The sequence below is a fragment of the Vombatus ursinus genome, unplaced genomic scaffold, assembly GCF_900497805.2.
Source record: "Vombatus ursinus unplaced genomic scaffold, bare-nosed wombat genome assembly UNPS02008996.1, whole genome shotgun sequence".
Lineage (NCBI taxonomy): Eukaryota > Metazoa > Chordata > Mammalia > Diprotodontia > Vombatidae > Vombatus > Vombatus ursinus.
The window spans coordinates 1,321,518-1,340,095 of NW_020948774.1; the positions used below are offsets into that span (position 1 = coordinate 1,321,518).

General features: G+C 47.4%; 1 protein-coding gene across 1 annotated transcript in view; it reads right to left on the reverse strand.

Moving 5' to 3' along the window:
• BAHCC1 (BAH domain and coiled-coil containing 1) overlaps positions 1 to 18,578 on the reverse strand; it is a 149,847-nt gene that overhangs the window by 29,551 nt on the left and 101,718 nt on the right. The window contains 6 exon segments of the mRNA XM_027850168.1: positions 9,616 to 10,491; positions 12,390 to 12,756; positions 13,188 to 13,381; positions 14,179 to 14,337; positions 15,404 to 15,461; positions 15,463 to 15,613. Coding sequence (XP_027705969.1) covers positions 9,616 to 10,491; positions 12,390 to 12,756; positions 13,188 to 13,381; positions 14,179 to 14,337; positions 15,404 to 15,461; positions 15,463 to 15,613 — 1,805 coding nt within the window.

Consider the following 18,578-nt stretch of genomic DNA (forward strand, 5'->3'; position numbering starts at 1 on the left):
GAGTGTCAGGCCCCATGAATCCACTGATGCCACATTCCTAATACCACAGTACATTAAGCACCTGCCCCTCGGTGGTCCAAGCTGGTGCACATCCTTTGACTATTCTTGAACGCAGTGTAAGTCTTACTCAGGTAAGGTTTAAAGACCATGCTCTGCGTGTGTGTGTGTGTGTGTGTGTGTGTGTGTGTGTGTATGTATGTTCTCACGTGTGATTCTCTTCTTCCTGGGAGCCTTCACGGAACGCATGTCACAAGCATTACTGTGACATTTCAAGGATCAATGATTTTGTCATAGTGGGAGCTCCCTCCACCAAGGCAGACCACAGAACTCGTGCCACTTAAGACAGTCTTTAAAAGTTGTTTTGGTGAAGAGCTATGTCACCTCTCATCTAACGTTTGATCATAGACTTAAAGCCATAAAGGGACCTTAGAGGACATCTAGTCAAATGCCCTTCATTTTACAGATGAGGAAACTGAGGCACAAAAAAGTGGCATTTGAAGCTTGGTGCTCTTGATTCCAAATCCATCTATCTTTCTACCTCACCAAACTGCCGGGATTGTGAAATAAATGCCTGTCGTGGGGAGTGGGACATTTTTTGGTCATCAAAAATATGTGATTCATAAAATATATATTATATATTTGGTTCATATATATATACACACACATATACATAATATAGACATACACATATGAATCAAAGTATATTTTTTACATTGTATCTTTTTTTATGTGTGCTTGTGAGGCAATTGGGGTTAAGTGACTTGCCTAGAGTCACACAGCTAGTGAGTATTATATATCTGAGGCTGGATTTGAACTCAGGTCCTCCTGAATCCAGGGTCAGTGATCTATCCACTGCGCCACCCAGCTACCCCTACATTGTATCTCTTACAGCTGCCTCCTTTGCCTACCCCCGTGTTAATGTCTTTTTCCTAAACTTCTTTCTCTGCCACTATCAACTTTTCCCAGGGCCCCAAGCTCCTGGGCAGCAGTGCCAGGATGCTAGATGGTTTGTTTGTTGAATTCCTTTCCAATCCACCCTCAGTCAGGAGGCTGAAGAAATAGAGCAGAGAGCCCCTCCTAGCAAAGAACTCTTTTCTGCAGGGTTTTGCCCCAGGTAGAGAGGTGGGTGGGACAAGCGATCCCTATTCAGTTCTGCTGGTGTGGGGAAATGGGTCTACTGTGGGTGACTGCCGCAGGCCCAGGGCGTGGGAATCTGGGCTCCTTCCTGTTCTTGTGGCAATGGGTGCCAAAAGCTTTACTATCCTGACTCCTTGGTTCCTAGTCTCCTCTTGCTCTAGGTGTTTGCTGCTCTGGGGGCAGCCACAGCTGGATTCTGCCAACCACCATGCAAGTTGCAAAGGTGGTGGTAGGGAGTGGGAATGAGGCCATGGTCTTTTGCTAGGGGAGGGTTTAAATTCCCTGGTTTCATTCTTCTTATCCAGTCCACTGCTAACCTATATAGAGACAAGATGCTACTCTTCTAGAGCTTTGGCCCTTTATAAAATGAAGGAGGGGGAAGCTGAAAAGTGTTGCGATCCTGAGTCATTTAAACCTTCTCTGCTACTGGACAAAGCTCAAAGGGCAGGCAGTTCACAGTGGGTATGCTTAAGACTCAAGAATGAGTTTTTGTTTTATACTTGGGGGATGGGTAGGCCCAGACATCCAGGGGTTAAAAATAAAAACAAGGGTGGGCCTAGACCCAAACCACTCTCACCCTTCTCCACTCATACATCTGTTTGCTTCTAAAATACCAGGCAGTTGTTAAGGGGGGAGGGGGAAAGTTTGACAGGGATACTAAAGACCTCTACATAGGAGTTTGTGCCAGGGCATGGTGTTGACAGCCACCCCAGTACAGCCAGCCCATAGAAGGAGGCAGTTTGGGGTCAGAGAGGGGCAGTCCGGGGAGGTTCTGCAGGGATATAAATGATGGTGTGAGAAGGGCTGGGACTTCCCAGGAATCCAGCCCTCCCCCTCCTAAGACGTGAGAAGGCCACATAGATGGGACAGTCCCTCTTGCCTCATTATTTATTATGGGAATTACACTGGGATCTCCCCTCTCTTGAGACCATCTTCCGAACTTGAGAACTGCTCTAGTGATTCTAAGAATTTTTCTCCTTAATTTCCGACTTGTATTTAGCACCACCTCACATCCAATACCCACTTCTGAGGTTAGATACTCTCCCTCTGTTCCCACCCCACACATCTTATCTAGTGACCTGGATACAGACCTACAGAAGTCACTCAGCTCCTTATGGGGAAGGAGGGAGAAAGACTATGAAAATGGAAGAATAGATTCTCCTCTGTCTGGAGGTGCTTTAAGGTTGAGGAAGAAAGACAGAGAGAGAGAGAGAGAAGGAAAGAAAGAAAGAAAGGCCATGTATGGAGGCTGGAGGATGGCTTAGTTGACCTTCTGTTGCCCCCTCCAACCTTAAGGTTATACTGATAAAACTGGCTCTCTCTCTCTCTCTCTCTCTTTATACTTCCAGGAAGGACTAGTGGGAGATAACCAGAAATAGGGAGAGGAAGAACCTGCAGGATGCTGAGGCTAGGAGGAGCTCATTCCTCTAGGGGAGGGAGGGAGGAGGCATAGGAGGGGCTTAGTCCCTGGTGCCAATATCCACTCAGGCCCAATTCAGTTTTGATTCCCAACTCTAAAGCCTAGGGGAAAGGGAGAGGCCAAGTTGAAAAATAGCACTTGAGTTCTAGGTCATAGGTTTCCAAACCTTGGTGTCTTGGGACAGGGTTTCCTGAATAAAAAGAGGAAATGTCTCAGGTACAGAGTGGTCAGTTGGCAAAGTGATGGGTCAGACTTCCAAAATTATATAGACCTCTGTATGATGTATGTACACACATACACATGTTCCCTAGAGCACACAAATATATGCATCTCCACATCCTAGCTTCCTTCAAGCCTTAGTTAAAATACAGTGTCTTCCCTCTAAGATCAGCTCCAATATATCCTAGCAACCTAGAAGGTTTCACTGGAGATGATGATGATGACAACTAGCATTTAAATAGTGCTTTAAGGTTTGCAAAATACTTTACAAATATTAATTCATTTTATCCTCACAATAACCCTGGGAAGTAGGTGCCATTATTATCCCCATTTTACAGTTGAGGAAACTGAGGCCAACAACGGTTAAGTGATTTGCTCAGGGTCACATAGCTAGTAAGTGTCTGAGGCCGGATTTGAGTTCAGGTCTTCCTGATTCCAGTCCCAGTGCTTTATCCGCTGTGAAGGTGGGGAGATTAGGGGGACAGAAGACTGCAGAAGCTGTCTGACTAAATAGGTGTGGTTCTCTGTCTAGAACCATATTAGAGCCCTAAGTTTGAGGTAGTCCTAGAATGAGCTATTGGCTTGTCCTAGATCTGGATGATAGTTTTAGAGCTGCATATCCCTTCAGATCCCTTAAGGATCAACTTTTCTCATTTTACAGGTGAAGAAACAGAGGTCTAGAGAGTGACCAAGTGACTTGCTAAGGGCCACACAATGTTCAAAGTTAAATTTGAACCTAAGTCTTCCTGTCTTTCTGACTCTAAATATAGCATCTTATCCACTACACCATGAAGCTAAGTAAATATGCTTTTCTTGAAGTTGCCTGAATGTTTTGAAGACACTGAAATGGTTGCAGTTGGGAATGTTTTTGTAGAGGGTGGTGGGAGGAATGTAAGGGGGGAGGTGTCTTGGAACGGACTGTGAACAGGGAGGAAGAATCTGGGTCAGAGATTCAATCACCACCAACACAGGGCAAAAAGAATAGAAGGCAGCAACTAAAACTCAACTCATGCCATGGATTTCAATGAGTTGGATTTGGGGAGTGGAGAGGGTGTCTAGACTTCTGGGCTGGTTTTGTAAGGGTAAAACTCTCTTCTGGGGAGGGAAAGGCTTTAATGTTTCACATGCCCAGAGTAGGAGACACAAAGTCTCTCTCTTTCCTCATCTCTTTCTCACCCAATCCTGTACACATGTTAAGGAGTCAGTCTGTCCCAAGTGGACACCTCCCCTAAGCAGGCAAAGGGACCTAGAGTCTTTGAACACCAATTAGCTAATAATGTGGCAGACACTCCAAATCAAGAATGGAAGAGTTGCCTGGGCCATGTTCCACACTGGTGAATTTATCTCAAGCTCTTCTTATACCGGCAGAAAACAGAAAACGTAGACAAACCCTAAAGGTTAGAAGAAAATGGGACTGGAGGTCTATATTGTGTAGCTGCACAGCCAGATCAAAACGGACAATCCTATGAAACACAGAGAGGTGAAGGAAGGCAGTGAAAGTAGAACTCCTGTTATTCTGACTCTGTCCAAAGATCCTCAACCTGGTTATAAGCCTTTATCTTTTGCCTTTTGGAATATCATATCAAGCTCTCCTTTTCTTTAAAGTCTTAGCTGCCAAGTCTTGTGTGATCCTTACCATGTCCTCCTTGGTACTTAAACTTACTCTTTTTTTTATCACTTGAAGTACTTTGTCTTTAACCTGGAAGCTCTGAATTTAGGCTCTGATGTTCCTAGAAGTTTTCATTTTGGGGCTTCTTTCAGGAGGCTACCAATGGTTTCTTTCTATTTTTACTTTACTCTTGAGTTATAAGGGATCTGGACAGTTTTTATTTATGATTTCTTGAAACATGGAAACATTTTTTGGGGGGGTGGAAATCATGATTTTCAGATGTCCTGATAATTCTTGCTTATATCTCCTTGACTTGTTTTCTAGACTAGATTAGCACATATCATATTTTCTTCTTTTTTTTCAGTCTTCTGATTTTTGATATTTTCTATTGTCTCAGGAAGTCCTTACTTTCCATTTGGTCTATTCTAATTTTCAAGTTCAATTCTTGGGTAAAGTTTACCACCTGCTGTTCTATGCTATTAATTCCCTTTCCCATTACATTTTATATCTCTTGCTTCATTTCTTCCAGGTACTCCTGTAATCCTTGTGGCAAGGTCATTTTTTTCTCTGAGCTTCTACCTGGACTTGTAGTGGAGTTACATTCTTTGTCTGGATTTACCTCTTGGACTCCTCTCAGTCTCTAGTATTTCTTCACTGTGTTTGGCATTTTCTTCTGTTTACTCATGTCTACAGCCACAGGTTCTGGATTGGGGCTTTGTGCTTGGGCCAGAATCTGCTCCCTCCAATCCCCTTGGATGATCTGGACAGGCCCTTCTTAGTCTTGGATGAAGGGCCTAGTGGCCCTGCCCTCTTTTGTAATTCCTGGCTTTGGGCTTCGTCTCCTGGCTTCTTGACTTAGGTTCTGGCCTTGGATCCTTCTCTATCTTCTTTTTGCATAGTTCCATACTGGAAGTTAGCTCCAGCCCTTGTTGTGACCCTGACAGATTATATCTAGATATTACTGACTACACTGGTAGCAGACCTCCTGCAAGACCCCAGATGTTCTCTTTTGGGGCAACTGTCATCATCTCTTCTCCTGCCATGGGCTTGGGCATGAGCTGCCTGGGTGCTGGGCTACTCCTATCTCCTGCTATATGGCCTCTGGGTTGGGAACAGGTTGCCTGTGTGCTAGTCTGGGGCAGTTAGGTGGTACAGTGGTTAGCTATTATTATTAGTCTAGCCCTATCTCATTTTGTGGGTCTCAGCTGCCTCCGTGGTATGCCTCCCACCTGCCCTCTCTTGTCTCCACTCAGAGCCTTTGCACATTTCTAGCAGCATACTTGGGTAATCTTTATTGTTGTTTTTTATGGTGCATTTTTAAGAGTTTTCATGGAGGTATCTGGACTCCTCTAAGCCCTAATATGCTACCACCTTAGCCAGAAATCTCCAGGTGACTTTAACTGATTAAGAACATCTCCAAAGACTATCACTGTGTAGTCCTACATCCTATACTGCACAGGAAGCTACGTGATACAAGGGATAGAACACTGGACAAGGAGTCAGAAAGATCCAAGTCCAAATATAGCTTCAGACACTTGCTAGCTGTGTGACCCTGGGCAAGTCACTTAACTTCTCCTGCCTCAGTTCCCTTATCCGTAAAATGGGGATAATAATAGCATCTTCCTCCCAGAGTTGTTGTAAAGATCAAATGAGATAATATTTGTAAAATACTTTGTAAACCTTAAGACACAATGTAAATGCTAATTATATTAGAAGAGAGTGACACTTTTCCTCCGAGCCCAAGGAGAAAAATATTTGGCTTATGACAGAATGGAGATTCAGTACCAGCAATCTCGGTTTCAGCCCAGCTGTCCCTAGCATGAACCTAAGTAGCCTCCTGGGTGAAAGATGTAGTCTCCATTTCATTGGGTGAAAATATATCTGTCCTGGTGTGTGTCACCCTTGGGTAGCAGGGCTGGCTAGAAGGAGATGAAGCCTAACCAAAAGGTCAGACTAGAAACTGTGGGCATGGCTCTAGCCACACTGTTCTAGCTCGAGTTCCATCCTTTGCCTCTAATCACTTTGTTGCACTTGGCTCCTATCTTCTACTTTTCCTTTCTGCAAAGCTTTCTGTTCACTAGAGAAAAATCACCTTGTGATTGTATCAGATTTCCTAATGAATATCTAAAAAAGTTGTCACTGCATTTATAATCAGGGAAAGAACTCTGGATGCAAATGATTATACAGGTCTGGCCAAAAGATCCAGGAAGAATGTATCCCTGTACCCGCCCCTCTGCCTCCTGAAGAGGGTGCTGTGCTCCTGGGGCTGCTCCTGCCACTGGGGCATGGTGCCAGGGATGGAGGTAGGGCAAGCAAGTGTAGAGGGGAGGGATGAGCCAATCTAAAAGAGGCAATTCTCTACACCCCACCCCACCCCCCCAACCTCAGGCTGCAACAGGTTAAAATTCACTCCTCTGTGGATCCTGGGATCTAGCAGTGCAGACACATGCTAAGTGCGCAGACATCACACACAAAGTCCTATGATATGTGAGGCAGGGACAAAAAAAATACTTTAGATGGCTCACACCACTAGGCTGCTTTCCTTTGGAAAAAACACACAGAATGTTCACATGAATGCACGCATGCACACAAACATACAATTTCAATAAATATACTGACACCCCTCTGAAATCCAGGTACTTTGCACAATAAGATGATAGAATCATAGATTTAGAGCTACAAGAGATCATAAAGGTCATCATTTTACACAGCAGGAACCTGAGGCTCCAAGAGGTGAAGGCAATGTTAGTCTATGACAGCAGCAAAGGAAAGATTTGAATCCAGGCCCTCTTAACTCCAAATCCAGTGCTTTCTTTGGGGGACCATGCTTCTAATCTCATACACACTGAGAAGAGGTGAAGAGCCTCCATGTCAAACATTCATTCCACTCTATGCACATACTCCTGCAGAGTCACATGCCCTAGGGCTCATCTAGACAGCACACATCCCTACTGTGGGCAGCTTTGGGGCCCTCATAAACCCTGGCTTCTCCTTCATATCTCCCAGAGGGGCCATCCCACTCAACTTCTCCAGGGGATGGAATGGGGAGGATGCTGCTGGTGGGCAAGGAACAGATTAATGGGAGAACTAGAATGTTAAGAATTCCTTACGGAGACCAATCCACCAAAGGAATCTCTCTCTTCTTCAGCTACACAATCTACCATCTCAGCAGCTGTCCCTTTCCTGAGTAAAGGATAAGGGAAAGGAAAACTGAAGAAAGGAAGACTGCGGGGAGGGAGGTGTCTAGCCTTCTATTCTGCAGAGAGCTAAAAGGCTCATGAGGTTGACAGCCTTGGTTCCTTTCCCCAGAACCTTCTCCAGTCCTGACACAGCCCTCTCCCTGCTGGTGGGTGGCTCCAACATCCTCCCTTCCTCCTTCACCCTCCCTCCCTGGCCTTGACTGCAGCTCCATCCAATGGCCAAGGCAAGCTGCAGCCAGAGGAGAGGGAGTGACATACAGGCCTTTGGGGAAATTAACTTTACAAGAACATTCGCTTTATCTCAGCCCTACACAAAGACTGTGAAGAATGTTGGCAGCCAGTGCTGGCTGGCGGGTTTTATGTGTTGGGAAAACAAATGCAGGCTGAGCCATGAGGATTGTGCTATTTTCTTTCTATAAATATCAATGAAACGTAATATGTGGACTTGGGAGGTGTGATTCTCTACCCCCACGCCCCTACCCCCAACTAGAGGAGGGTAAAGGACTATGAGGATGGGTTTCCTCTGGTGTCTTATTCCAGGTGCCTGGAGGAAGTGTGTGCATGTGTGTGTGTGTGTGTGTGTGTGTGTGTGTGTGTGTATGTGTGTGTATGTGTGTGTAGAAAAGGGAGTGGTATACATCTGCACTAGCCTTCCTCCCCACCAACTGTACCATATGGAGAAAGTTGGGGTCATCTGGTTAGTTAACCCTCTTCTCCCTGGGAAGGAGGGGCTCCTCCCACAATATTCTACCCCTTGAACTCTTCCCAAAGGACTGTTTTAAATCCTAAGATTCTGAGCTCCATACAGATATCTAACTGAAAAGCAGGAGAAAGGATGTGCTGAGAAATAAGTCTGGGGAATTATGTAGAGCTTGCTAAGGCAGGGGATGTTCCCGTGGCTAAGTGCTAGGTAGAGAACAAGCTTCTCCCCTCCCAGACCTGGAATCTGCTCATCCCAAAAGCTTTGGCTACAAAAAAAAGAGTGGCTCCTTTTAACCACAGCTTATTAATGATGGCAGGTCAAAGAGGGTAGGGTGGGTGGCCTTCCTGCCATGAAAAGACTCCAGGTCTCCATGTAGTTACTTGGGCCAGCATCTCTGGGTAAGGAGAAAGGATGGTGCCTGAAGATGTCCCCAACCCAGGGAATCCCCTGAAGATATCCTTATCCTTTAAGATGTTCAGTTCTTTTTTTTTTTTTTTTTTGGTTGGGCAATGGGGGTTAAGGGACTTGACCGGAGTCACACAGCTAGTAAGTGTTATGTGTCTGAGGCCAGATTTGAACTCAGGTCCTCCTGAATCCAGGGCCGGTGCTCCATCCACTGCACCACCTAGCTGCCCCTAAGACGTCCAGTTCTTAATCCCAAAAGTAAAGAGACTGAATAGAGAAACCTGCCCTGATGCTGCCAGAGCAAAAGGGAGCCAGCCCTTTTCCAGATTCCACAGGTGTGTGTGTGTGTGTGTGTGTGTGTGTGTGTGTGTGTGTAGGGGGTCCTACACAGGTGGACTCATGGCCCCCCTGAGCTCCAGGGAAGCCAGAAGCATGTCCATGGTCAACTTGGATGAGGTCAAGAGGAATCCTTCATCTTTACAAAACTTGGTAAAAATAAAATCAGCTTTCAAACTGTAGCCAGCAGAAGCACACAGTTGTCAAAGATGGGCTTTGGGGTCATCCTTTAAGTCAATCCTGTGTGTGTATGTGAATTGGAGTCAATGGTTTGGAGTTCAAATCCTTACTGCTACTATGTGATATTGGGCAAGTCAACTCACTTTCTGTACCTCATTTCCTCATATGTAAAATTAGAGGACCAGACTAAATGATCCCTAAGGTCCCTTTCTGCTCTAAAGCCTTTGAACCTAGTTCATCAGCTATAGGTTTAACTGGGTTCAAAAGGAACCTCCTACAAGCTTGCTTCACCTCAGGCATCACAGAGAGGTTGTGGTGGGAAGGTAAGTCCCAAGCTTGCAGGTCAGTGGTCCAATGTAAAAGGATTAAGCAGAAAGGAGTAAAGGAAGACCACCAGGTTCCTTACCTTCTGTGACTCGGTCACACTTCTGCCGCTGGAACTCCAGGTCTGCCAGCTCACTAAGAAGGGCGATGCCATGAATTCCTGAGCTACCCTGAAGGGCAGGAACGTTTGGAAGCTGTAGTGGGGCTGAAGGTTGACTGCTGGGTGGGCTTAGTAAGGGCAGGTCTCCCAGGTCAACGGTGGCTGCTACCAAGGCATCCAGGCCTGGCAATGATTTGGGCAGGTGGTTGTCCTCTTGAATCATGTCCCAAGCCTCCTCTCCTTCTTCTTCCTCTTCTTCCTCTTCTCTTTCTTCCTCCTCTCCTTCCTCTTCCTCCTCCTCCTGGGGGTCGGGCCCCTCTCCCACCTCTTCCTCTCCCAGACAATGTGGGCTTAGTGCTCCCTCCTCAGAGGCCACGGGGGAGGACCTTGCCAGCAGCCCTTTGCCATCCCCCTCCTCAGTCCTCTCCTCTTCTGCCCCTTCCTGAGTAGAATCTATGCAGCTCCTTGTCTCAGGGCCTTCTCCTTCCATGAGGGCACCATAGGGGAGTTCCTGAAGCTCCCCCAGCCCACTGGGAGCAGCTGCCTCGCTGGGGGGCCCCATCTCCATGGGGTGCGGATGCCCATGAGTGTGTGGCTGGCACTCCAGCTCCAGGGCCCTTGGTTCGGTGCCCTCCACCTGGCCACCTGCTCCCTCTACCAGACTGGCCTCATCCAGAGCACTGGGATCACAGTGAGGCCCCTCTGAGGGTGGAAATGTCCTGGACTGCTCGGGTTCGGCTGCGGTGGAGACAGTTTGCATAGTTTCAGGGTCTGCGGGATCAGCTGAGTGCATGTCATGGGGTAGAGGGGAAGAATAGCCCATGCTGACTGCAGGGTAGGTGTATCCTGGGGGCAGGTCTATGTGAGAAAGAGAGAGAAGAAGAAGAAGAAGCTAATAAGACTGGTGAAGAGATTATGGGCACTAAGGGGCTCGCCCTGAGCCCCACTGGAGGAGGGCATCCCCAACACAGTTCTCTAGGAACCAAACATCAGTTGACTGCTGGAGCTCCCTAACCTGTACCAGTGAATACTCTAAATTCTGCATAGCTACCATCTCCAAGATGAGAAGGACAGAGGTAGATACAGACTTTTCTGACCATGAAAGGATCCCAGCCTTTCCTCTTTTCTCTTCGCCCAGCCCCCAGCCACCCCCAGGCCCTGGAACACCAGACCCAGACAAATGGGGACTATAGGGCTAAGCTGGAAGGTGAGACCCTGGGCTTGATTTTAGGGCTCAGCGACTCTTACTCAAAGGGCAAGTGTACCAGCTTCTCTAGGGAATAAATACCTCCCTCCCTGTAAGGACTCTGAGATACATTCTGGGGCTTAGGAGGAGGAAAAAGGAATACTCAGGGCATCAGAGGTTGACAAGATGGAGGGTCACACTGAAACAACTCTGACACTCTCCCAACCCCAAATCTAAATTGTTTACCCCTCTAGCCTAGAGCCCTGCTGCCTGCTGCGTCCCCACCTCATAGATACGCCCTTTGGTCTGTCTGAAGGACAGACTAACCAGAGAAGGGGGATTTTTTTTTTAAAGCCATGATGCTTGAATCAGGGCTTTCCCTGACCCAGAACGAGCCGGCTGCATGTCGGAGGCATTACGCCCCATTAACTGTAATAAAAAAAAAAACCTTAAAAAAAACCCTGTTGGCTCTGTCTCCTTATTGTGAAACTGGGACTGGTTTTATGTTCGCCACACGGATTTCCAATGTAAACACTCAGCCTAATTCAGAGAGAATTAAAAAGCCTTGTCGGGGAGCTGGCACTGAGAGTTGGCTGGCGTGGCTGGGACTGGCACTCAGGAAGAGGTGGCTTCTGTGGCAAAGGCGGGTGGGCAGGCGGGAGGTGAGACTAGGGCCCTGGTCAGGGTCTCCTATAATAACTTTCCTTCCTCTCAGGTTAATTCTCTCAACATCCCCATCCCAGTTTCTCTTTCTTTTTCCCCCAACCCTTGCTGCTCTGTGACCGCAAAAGTCCAGAGAGTTAGTGGCTAGAAATGACCCCACCCTCTTGTCTCCTTCACCTCCAAAGTTTCTCTGTAGCATGGCCACACATTGTTGCTCCTAAGATCTCTCTGCTCAGCAAATGGCCCTGAATGGATGAATGGTACTGCTATTCCCTTCCATTCCTCTGCCAAAGGGATTGGTGAAAGAAAAAAGCTAGGACCTTGCCCATCCCCCCACTAATCACCCCAGTCTGTGGTCTAAGAAGATGCGGGTGGGGGAAGGAAAGGAGAGGGATTTCTCTGGAGGTCCTGCCTTATCAGGGATGGGGTATGTGGGCCCGGCATGTCTTGTCAGAAAGAAGACATCTAAGACAAGGAGCGAGAAGTAGGCCCTTTCTAAAAGTCAGGGCTAGAAAAATGGCTGTCTTCCAAAAGCTTCCATTTGGGCCAGGACCTCGCTCCCCTCGAAGCAGACTAAATGACCCCGAAAGTCATTAAGATCAAATGTCTCAGACAAGAGATACCCATGACGTTGAACCACTTCTGCCCCTCTGTCTTCCTAGGATGGGAGAGGTTAGCTTCCTTTCAAATGATTTCTTTCCAGCCAGTCATAGCATCATAGATTTGGAGCAAGAAGCGATCTAGCCCAACCCTCTCCCTTTACAGATAAGGAAACTGAGGCTAGGAAAATTGCCCAAGGTTACACAGCAGATAGTAAATGGCAGAGCCAGGATCTGAACCCAGGTTCTTTGACTCTAGATCCAGCATGCTTTTCATGCCCCCCCAAGAAGCCCCCCATGAATCTTACCTGGTTCTAGTGATTTGGGATAGTCTTGCGGGGGCTGGCCCTCTCCTCTCTTGTCCTCCACTTCGGTACCCTTAGAGCTCTGAGCAGGGCCAGGACTGGTGGCTGGGGAGCGGGGCGCCACAGCAGAGCTGGCAGTGGGGCAGAGGGGTAAAGTGCACGGGGCAGTGGAGAGTGGCGTGGTGCATTTGGAGGGGTGCCGCAGGGCAGGAGAATGGCAGCAAGGTGAAAGTTTGGCAGGGCATGGAGCAGCAGCCGGTGGAGAGGCGCCCTTGGGTAGGGGGGTTAAGGCAACTGGTTTGTGAGAGGACTTCAGCGTCTTCTCGGGGACTGCATCTTCAAACTCTGCATGGTAATCCTCAGGCTTCCTCTGGGAAAGTGGAGACAGAGCATGGTCACCACCATCACCATGACTGGCCAGTGGCAAAGGGGGCCACTTGGGGAGCTCTACGCCCTTCCTGGGGCTACAGTACCCTGGGAGTCCAGCATGAGGGACAAGGAACAGGGCCTTTAGCACGGTCGTGAAAAGGGGGATCCTAGGGAACAGGACAGAGTGCAGCAAGGTGATGAGATGAGAAATAGAGAGAAAACACGCTAAAGGTTCTGAACAAGGCAATGGGTTCTCCAGAAGGGACGGGGGAAGGTTTTCTAGCTCTGGGAGATGGAGAAGGGGAGCTGTTTGGCTTGGGTGAGAACATCACCACTATGGCAGGATAGCAGGTCCCTTGTGGAACAGCAGAGGAAGAAGAAGGTTGTGCCCATGGGGAACTGGAGGGAGAAGGAAGGCGGTCTCTTTGGTACCTGAAGCTGGGATTTCCGCTGCATTTCTAGTGCCTGGGCTGCTCTCTGCTGCTGCTGGAGGGCATAGAGCTCTTGCTGCCGTAGAAACTGGGAGCGGGAATAGACGGGAAGCTGGCTAGGGTGCTGCATGTGGGAGGCAGGCCCCCGACCTGGGTACATGGGTGGCCACAATGAAGCCTGGTCCATGACGTCAGCTGCAAGACGGTTGCACAGGGAAGAAGGAAGGAGACCAAAGTCACAGAAAATGTTAGACAAGTGGCATGGGGGTGGGCTGTGCTTCAAACGGGGGCCCCCCTGTCAGCCCACCCCTAACTCCCAGGGACTGCGATGACTGCCCTAAATCCATCCACTCTGACAGGTTGGACTGTCCAGGAACAAAATGGCTCTTCCCAAGTGGGATCCAAAGTGGTTTATGATGTTACATTTCCCATCTCCCTTCTTCTTGTCTTTTCTCCAATCTCCCCTCTTCCCTTTTGACTTTCATTTCATTTAAGTGACTAATATATGCTGAGCTAGGCACTGGGGATACAAGGCAAAAATGAGATAATCCCTGCTCTCGGAGAGTTTGCATTTTGATGGGGATGGAAGTGGAGAAGAATGATTTTCTTTCCGCCCTTTCCTATTCCCCTCCCTTCTCTCCTCCATTTTCCCTTTTCTCCTATCTCCCCTTGTTCTTTCCCTTTCTCCTCTTCTTTCCTTGTCTTCTCCCTCCTGCCACATCCTTTACTCCTCTCCCCTCTCCCTTCTTCTCCACCCCCTTCCTTTTTGTTTCTCTCCCTCTTTTGCGTCTCTCCATCTCAGCCCTCATTATCTCCTCTTCTTCCCTCGTGTTCCAGATGGGGCTGGATTTGGGCAGAGGCTTGGATCAGAATGGTTTTGAGTAGGAACTGGCAAGAAACCCAGTCTAGTGCTTCCTGGGCCTCAGGCCCTTTGCAATACCCAAAAGGGGATGGCAACAGAATCCTCCCCAGGTCCCTAGGCTTTCCCTTACCAAGTGAATGGGGAGCAGCATGGGGTGTAGATCTCGGTGGTCGCCGTATCATTAAAAAAGGGGGGTCCTGGGACAGGGGAAACATGGACTGCATTGTGCTGGGCATGGTGGCTGGGAAGCCAGGTGGCAGGTTCTGGTGGAGAGCCGGGTGGCCAAGCCCTGCAGAAGAGCAGGTACACAGTGGTCAGTGCAAAATGGTGGAAGCAGAGGGTACCACTGGCTTTAACGGGAAGCAGACAGCACTGAGGCTAGCATGCTAAAAAAGCCAGGGCTAAGAAAATATCATGACAATCAGAGCTGCTGGCTATATTGCCTGTGGAGTTGGACAACCCTGGAGCCTGTGCCTGGGGCTCCAATTTGTTGGGTTCCATGATGACTTATGGGGCTCCAATGGGAGGCACTCTTCTAGAGGTCTGGAGGCCAAATTAGAGTTCAGCACCAAAGGAAATGATCTTGCTGTTTCTGAGCCTCCCTCTGGGGCTTCTGTCTAAGCCCAGTAGAATCAGAGGCCCAGCCAGGGAGCAGGAAGGACTGGCAGAGCTACATGAAGCCATGCAGGAGAGAAATAGATGGACGGTATCCTCAGGAACCAATAGGACACAGAGCCAGGGAACCAGGAAGGACCTCAAGTGGTTTGTCCTTCTTATTTTAGGAGGGGCAAAGAGCAATAGTGGTCTAATCACCTTGGACACTTTGCTTACCAGAAGTGTTTCCTAGGTCAAAAATTGACTAGAGACCAGTAAAATATTCATATTTTCTACCATGGACATTTTTACTCCCTATAGGCTCAGCAGAGAAGCTTCCAGTGGCTTTGGGAGTAGGCAGTGTGAGCCAGAGACAGGAAGGGGACCAGAATGGGTAGTACAGGATGCAGAGAGAGTTAGGTTTTTGTTTGTAAGTTTAAAAAAGTAACGATTTTTGATATCAAAAGTTTTGTGGGCCAGAAAAAAAATATCTGAAAGGGACAAATGTGGCAAAGCACTGGCCTGAAGACTAGCATCCTGTAGAATTACCTAGCCTGCTTTGGGGAAGTTGTCTCAACCTGAATGTAAGCTAGCAAGGGATATGCAGGAAGGACAAGGGCTTTGGATGGGGGTGTAGGGCACCCAGTGTCCAGTGATTCTAATCATCATCTGGGCACCAAAGGAAGGAAAAGCCAATGAGCTACCTCAACCCCACTTCTACCATCTCCTATGTCATCCCCATCTTACCCCTGAATACTGACCGTAGGAATGTCCTCCCATCCAAATGGAGGGACTGCGGGTTCGGGGTAGCCAGGGGGGGGTGAGCTGGATGGGCGTGGGTAGTAGGATCACCCCCAAGCTGGCTAGTTTGCAGAGATGATCCTCCAGCAATCATGAGGTGGGAGGTCACATCTCCTGGGCAGCCACTGGATGGGTGAATTCGGGCAAACTCAACAAGGTCTTTGTTATCCCTGAAAAGACAATACGGATCGAGTAGGGTCCAGGAGTTCCACTCATACCCTAGTCCCTTCACCTTAGAACAGGGAATCTTAATCTGGGGTCCACGAGTTTATTTTTTAAATTATTGTACTAACTATTTCAACAGAACTGGTTTCCTTTGTGATGCTATTTATTTTATGCATTTAACAAAATTACTCTGAGAACAGAACATAGGCTTCACCAGGCCGCCAAAGGGGCCCATGGCACCAAAAAAAAAAAAAAAGGTTAAGAATGCTTGTCCTAGAATCATAGATTTTAGAGTCAGCAGGGCTAGGCATGAGAGGTTGAGCCTGCTAGAATCCCTTGAACTTAGAATTCTAAGACACTGTGGGATGAAAGGTAACTGGGTGTCCGCACTGAGTCCAGCACCAAAGTGGTAAGCCCCCAGCGTTTGGGGCATCAGGCTGTCTAAGAAAAAGTGAAGTGGCTCAGATAGGAAATAGCTTCCATAGCTGCTGCTATGGAAATAGCATAGATCTAGTAGTGGGATCATGGCTGTGAGCACCTGTGGTAATTCCAGCTGTGGCAAGATAGGGAGATGACTAGGGGATGAGAGAGAGAGAGGAGAAGGAGGAGGAGGAGGAGGAGGAGAAAAAGGAGGAGGAGCAGAAGAAGGTGAAGAAGAAGGAGGAGGAGGAGAAGAAGGAGGAGGAGGAGGAGAAGAAGGAGGAGGAAGAGGAGAGAGAGGAAGAATAGGAGGAAGAGGGAGAGGAGAGGAGAGAAAGAGAAAGGAAAAGGAAAGATAGGGAAAAGCAGAGAGTGGAAGGGGACAAGAAGAGAGAAGGTGAGAGAGAGGGGAGGGGAGAAAGAAAGAGAGACAGAGATCAATTCAATTCAACCCCCTTCCTCATTCCCCAGACCCATCTTCTTTCAGATAAGAATATACCTCTACAGGAACACTTCCAATGGGAGTCCAGTAAAGTAGTAAGGGACCCAACAAACTGGAGTTCTGCATACAACCGAGTCTGAGTGGTGAAGTGACTGGCTCAACGATCATACAGACAGTAACTGGAAGAACCGAGACTGGAGCCCAGGTCTCACTCCCAGTCCAGCACCCTAGGGCTCCTTCTCCCTCACCTCTTACTCCCTCTGCTCAAAAGCCAGGTCCTTGACAGTACATACTCTGGAGAAGTATCATCACAGGGGAGGGAAATAATATTTTTATTCTTATACTTAGGGATAACAGATGGACAACTCCAGTGCACCAATAACACCCTCAAAATTCCATAAAAGTCCTGGAGCAGGAACTCTCAACCAGGAGTCCATGGATATAATTGGTTTCCTTTATAAAAATGTGATTTATTTTACGCATTTAAAAATATTCTTGTGAGAAGGGGTCCATGTTTCACAAGACTTCTCCAGGAATCTGAAGCCCCCAAAGAAGGGAGCTGATCCTGACCTGGAGGAAAGCCCTCAGCATGTTGGCTGGATCCTCTAGATGGCGGATCTCTGGAAGAATATGGACAAGAATCTTATCCATGATGAGAAAGCATGGATGGGATGGGATGTGCATCCATAAGAGGGAGACTCCCCTGGATGAGATTGCAACTCTATTGCAGTAATAGAGCATTCCACACTTGAGATAAGGTGGAAATATGAAGATCAGGTCAGCTCTATGATCTAAGGCCTTCATAACTAATGGGGACATTTGGGTGGGTGGAGGCCCAAGTTCCAGGCTATTATTATTGTCATTGTCATCACCATCATCATCATTATCATCATCATCATCATCATCATGACTAATAATGGCTCCCATTTATAAAGTGTTCTTAATGGTTTACAATATCCATTAAAATTCTGCTCCGTTGAATCTTACTGGCTATGCTGACTGAGCATAGGTTCTGGCATGTTCTACTAAGCTGAAAATACTCGTCCTGAGATAGACTATGTATGGATCTGTGGTCTGAGGAGCAGCCTGGCTAACGAGGTGAGAATTCGCTTGGTTACAGAAACTTATCAAGCCAACTCTGACTGTGGGAAGGCTCTGATCTTATGTTGGTGGAAAGAAAGAATACTCACACAGGTAAAATCACAGATCCTCTAAAGCAATGAAAAAGCAGATAGCTTCCAAAAGAGGCAGTGTGGTGTAGGGGTTAGAATGCTTGCCTCTGACACTTACAGGCTGTGTCCCCCTAAGCAAGTCCCATAACTTCTCAGAGTCCTGAGCAGCCCTCTAAGACTCTATGTTGCAGAGCAGATGCTGACATGCATTGACAGAAAGAACTTCCTTTGTGTTGACGCAGTGAGGTGGTACAATGGTTAGAGTACCAGACTTGAAGTCAGGCAGTCCCTGAGTTCAAATCTGGTCTCAGACACTTATTTGCTGTGTGACCCTGGGAAAGTCACTTAATAGCTCTGGGCCTCAGTTTCCTTATCTGTAAAATGGGGATGATAATAATAGCCTTATCTCTCCCAGGGTTGTTGTGAGAATAAAATGAGATATCTGTAAAATGTTTTGCAAACCTTAAAGCACTATATAAATGCTAGCTGCTGCTGCTGCTACTACTACTACTATTACTATTATTACTACTATTACTACTATTTCTCATTGGAAATGTTCTACATAAAATGAAATCCAGTTATAAAAATAAAAAGAACAAAAAAGTTTACAAGGTGCTCTTCTCAGAACAACAGTACATTATGTATTGTTCCATTTAATTATTTCAGTTTATCCACATGAAAACCTTGAAAGGGCAGGGATTACCATGACCCATTTTGGTGAGGGAAAAGCTCGGCCCCAGTCAGGTTAAATAAGTGGCTTAAGGTCATCCCACCAGGGAAGAGTATAGTGAGGAAGGGAACCCAGGACCCCTTGACCTTTAACTCAGTGATTTTTCTACATCACTATTCTCTGTATCAGGAGAGACTGGGCCTTGTCTAAATTAATCTCTGTGTGTGTGTGTGTGTGTGTGTGTGTGTGTGTGTGTGTGTGTGTGT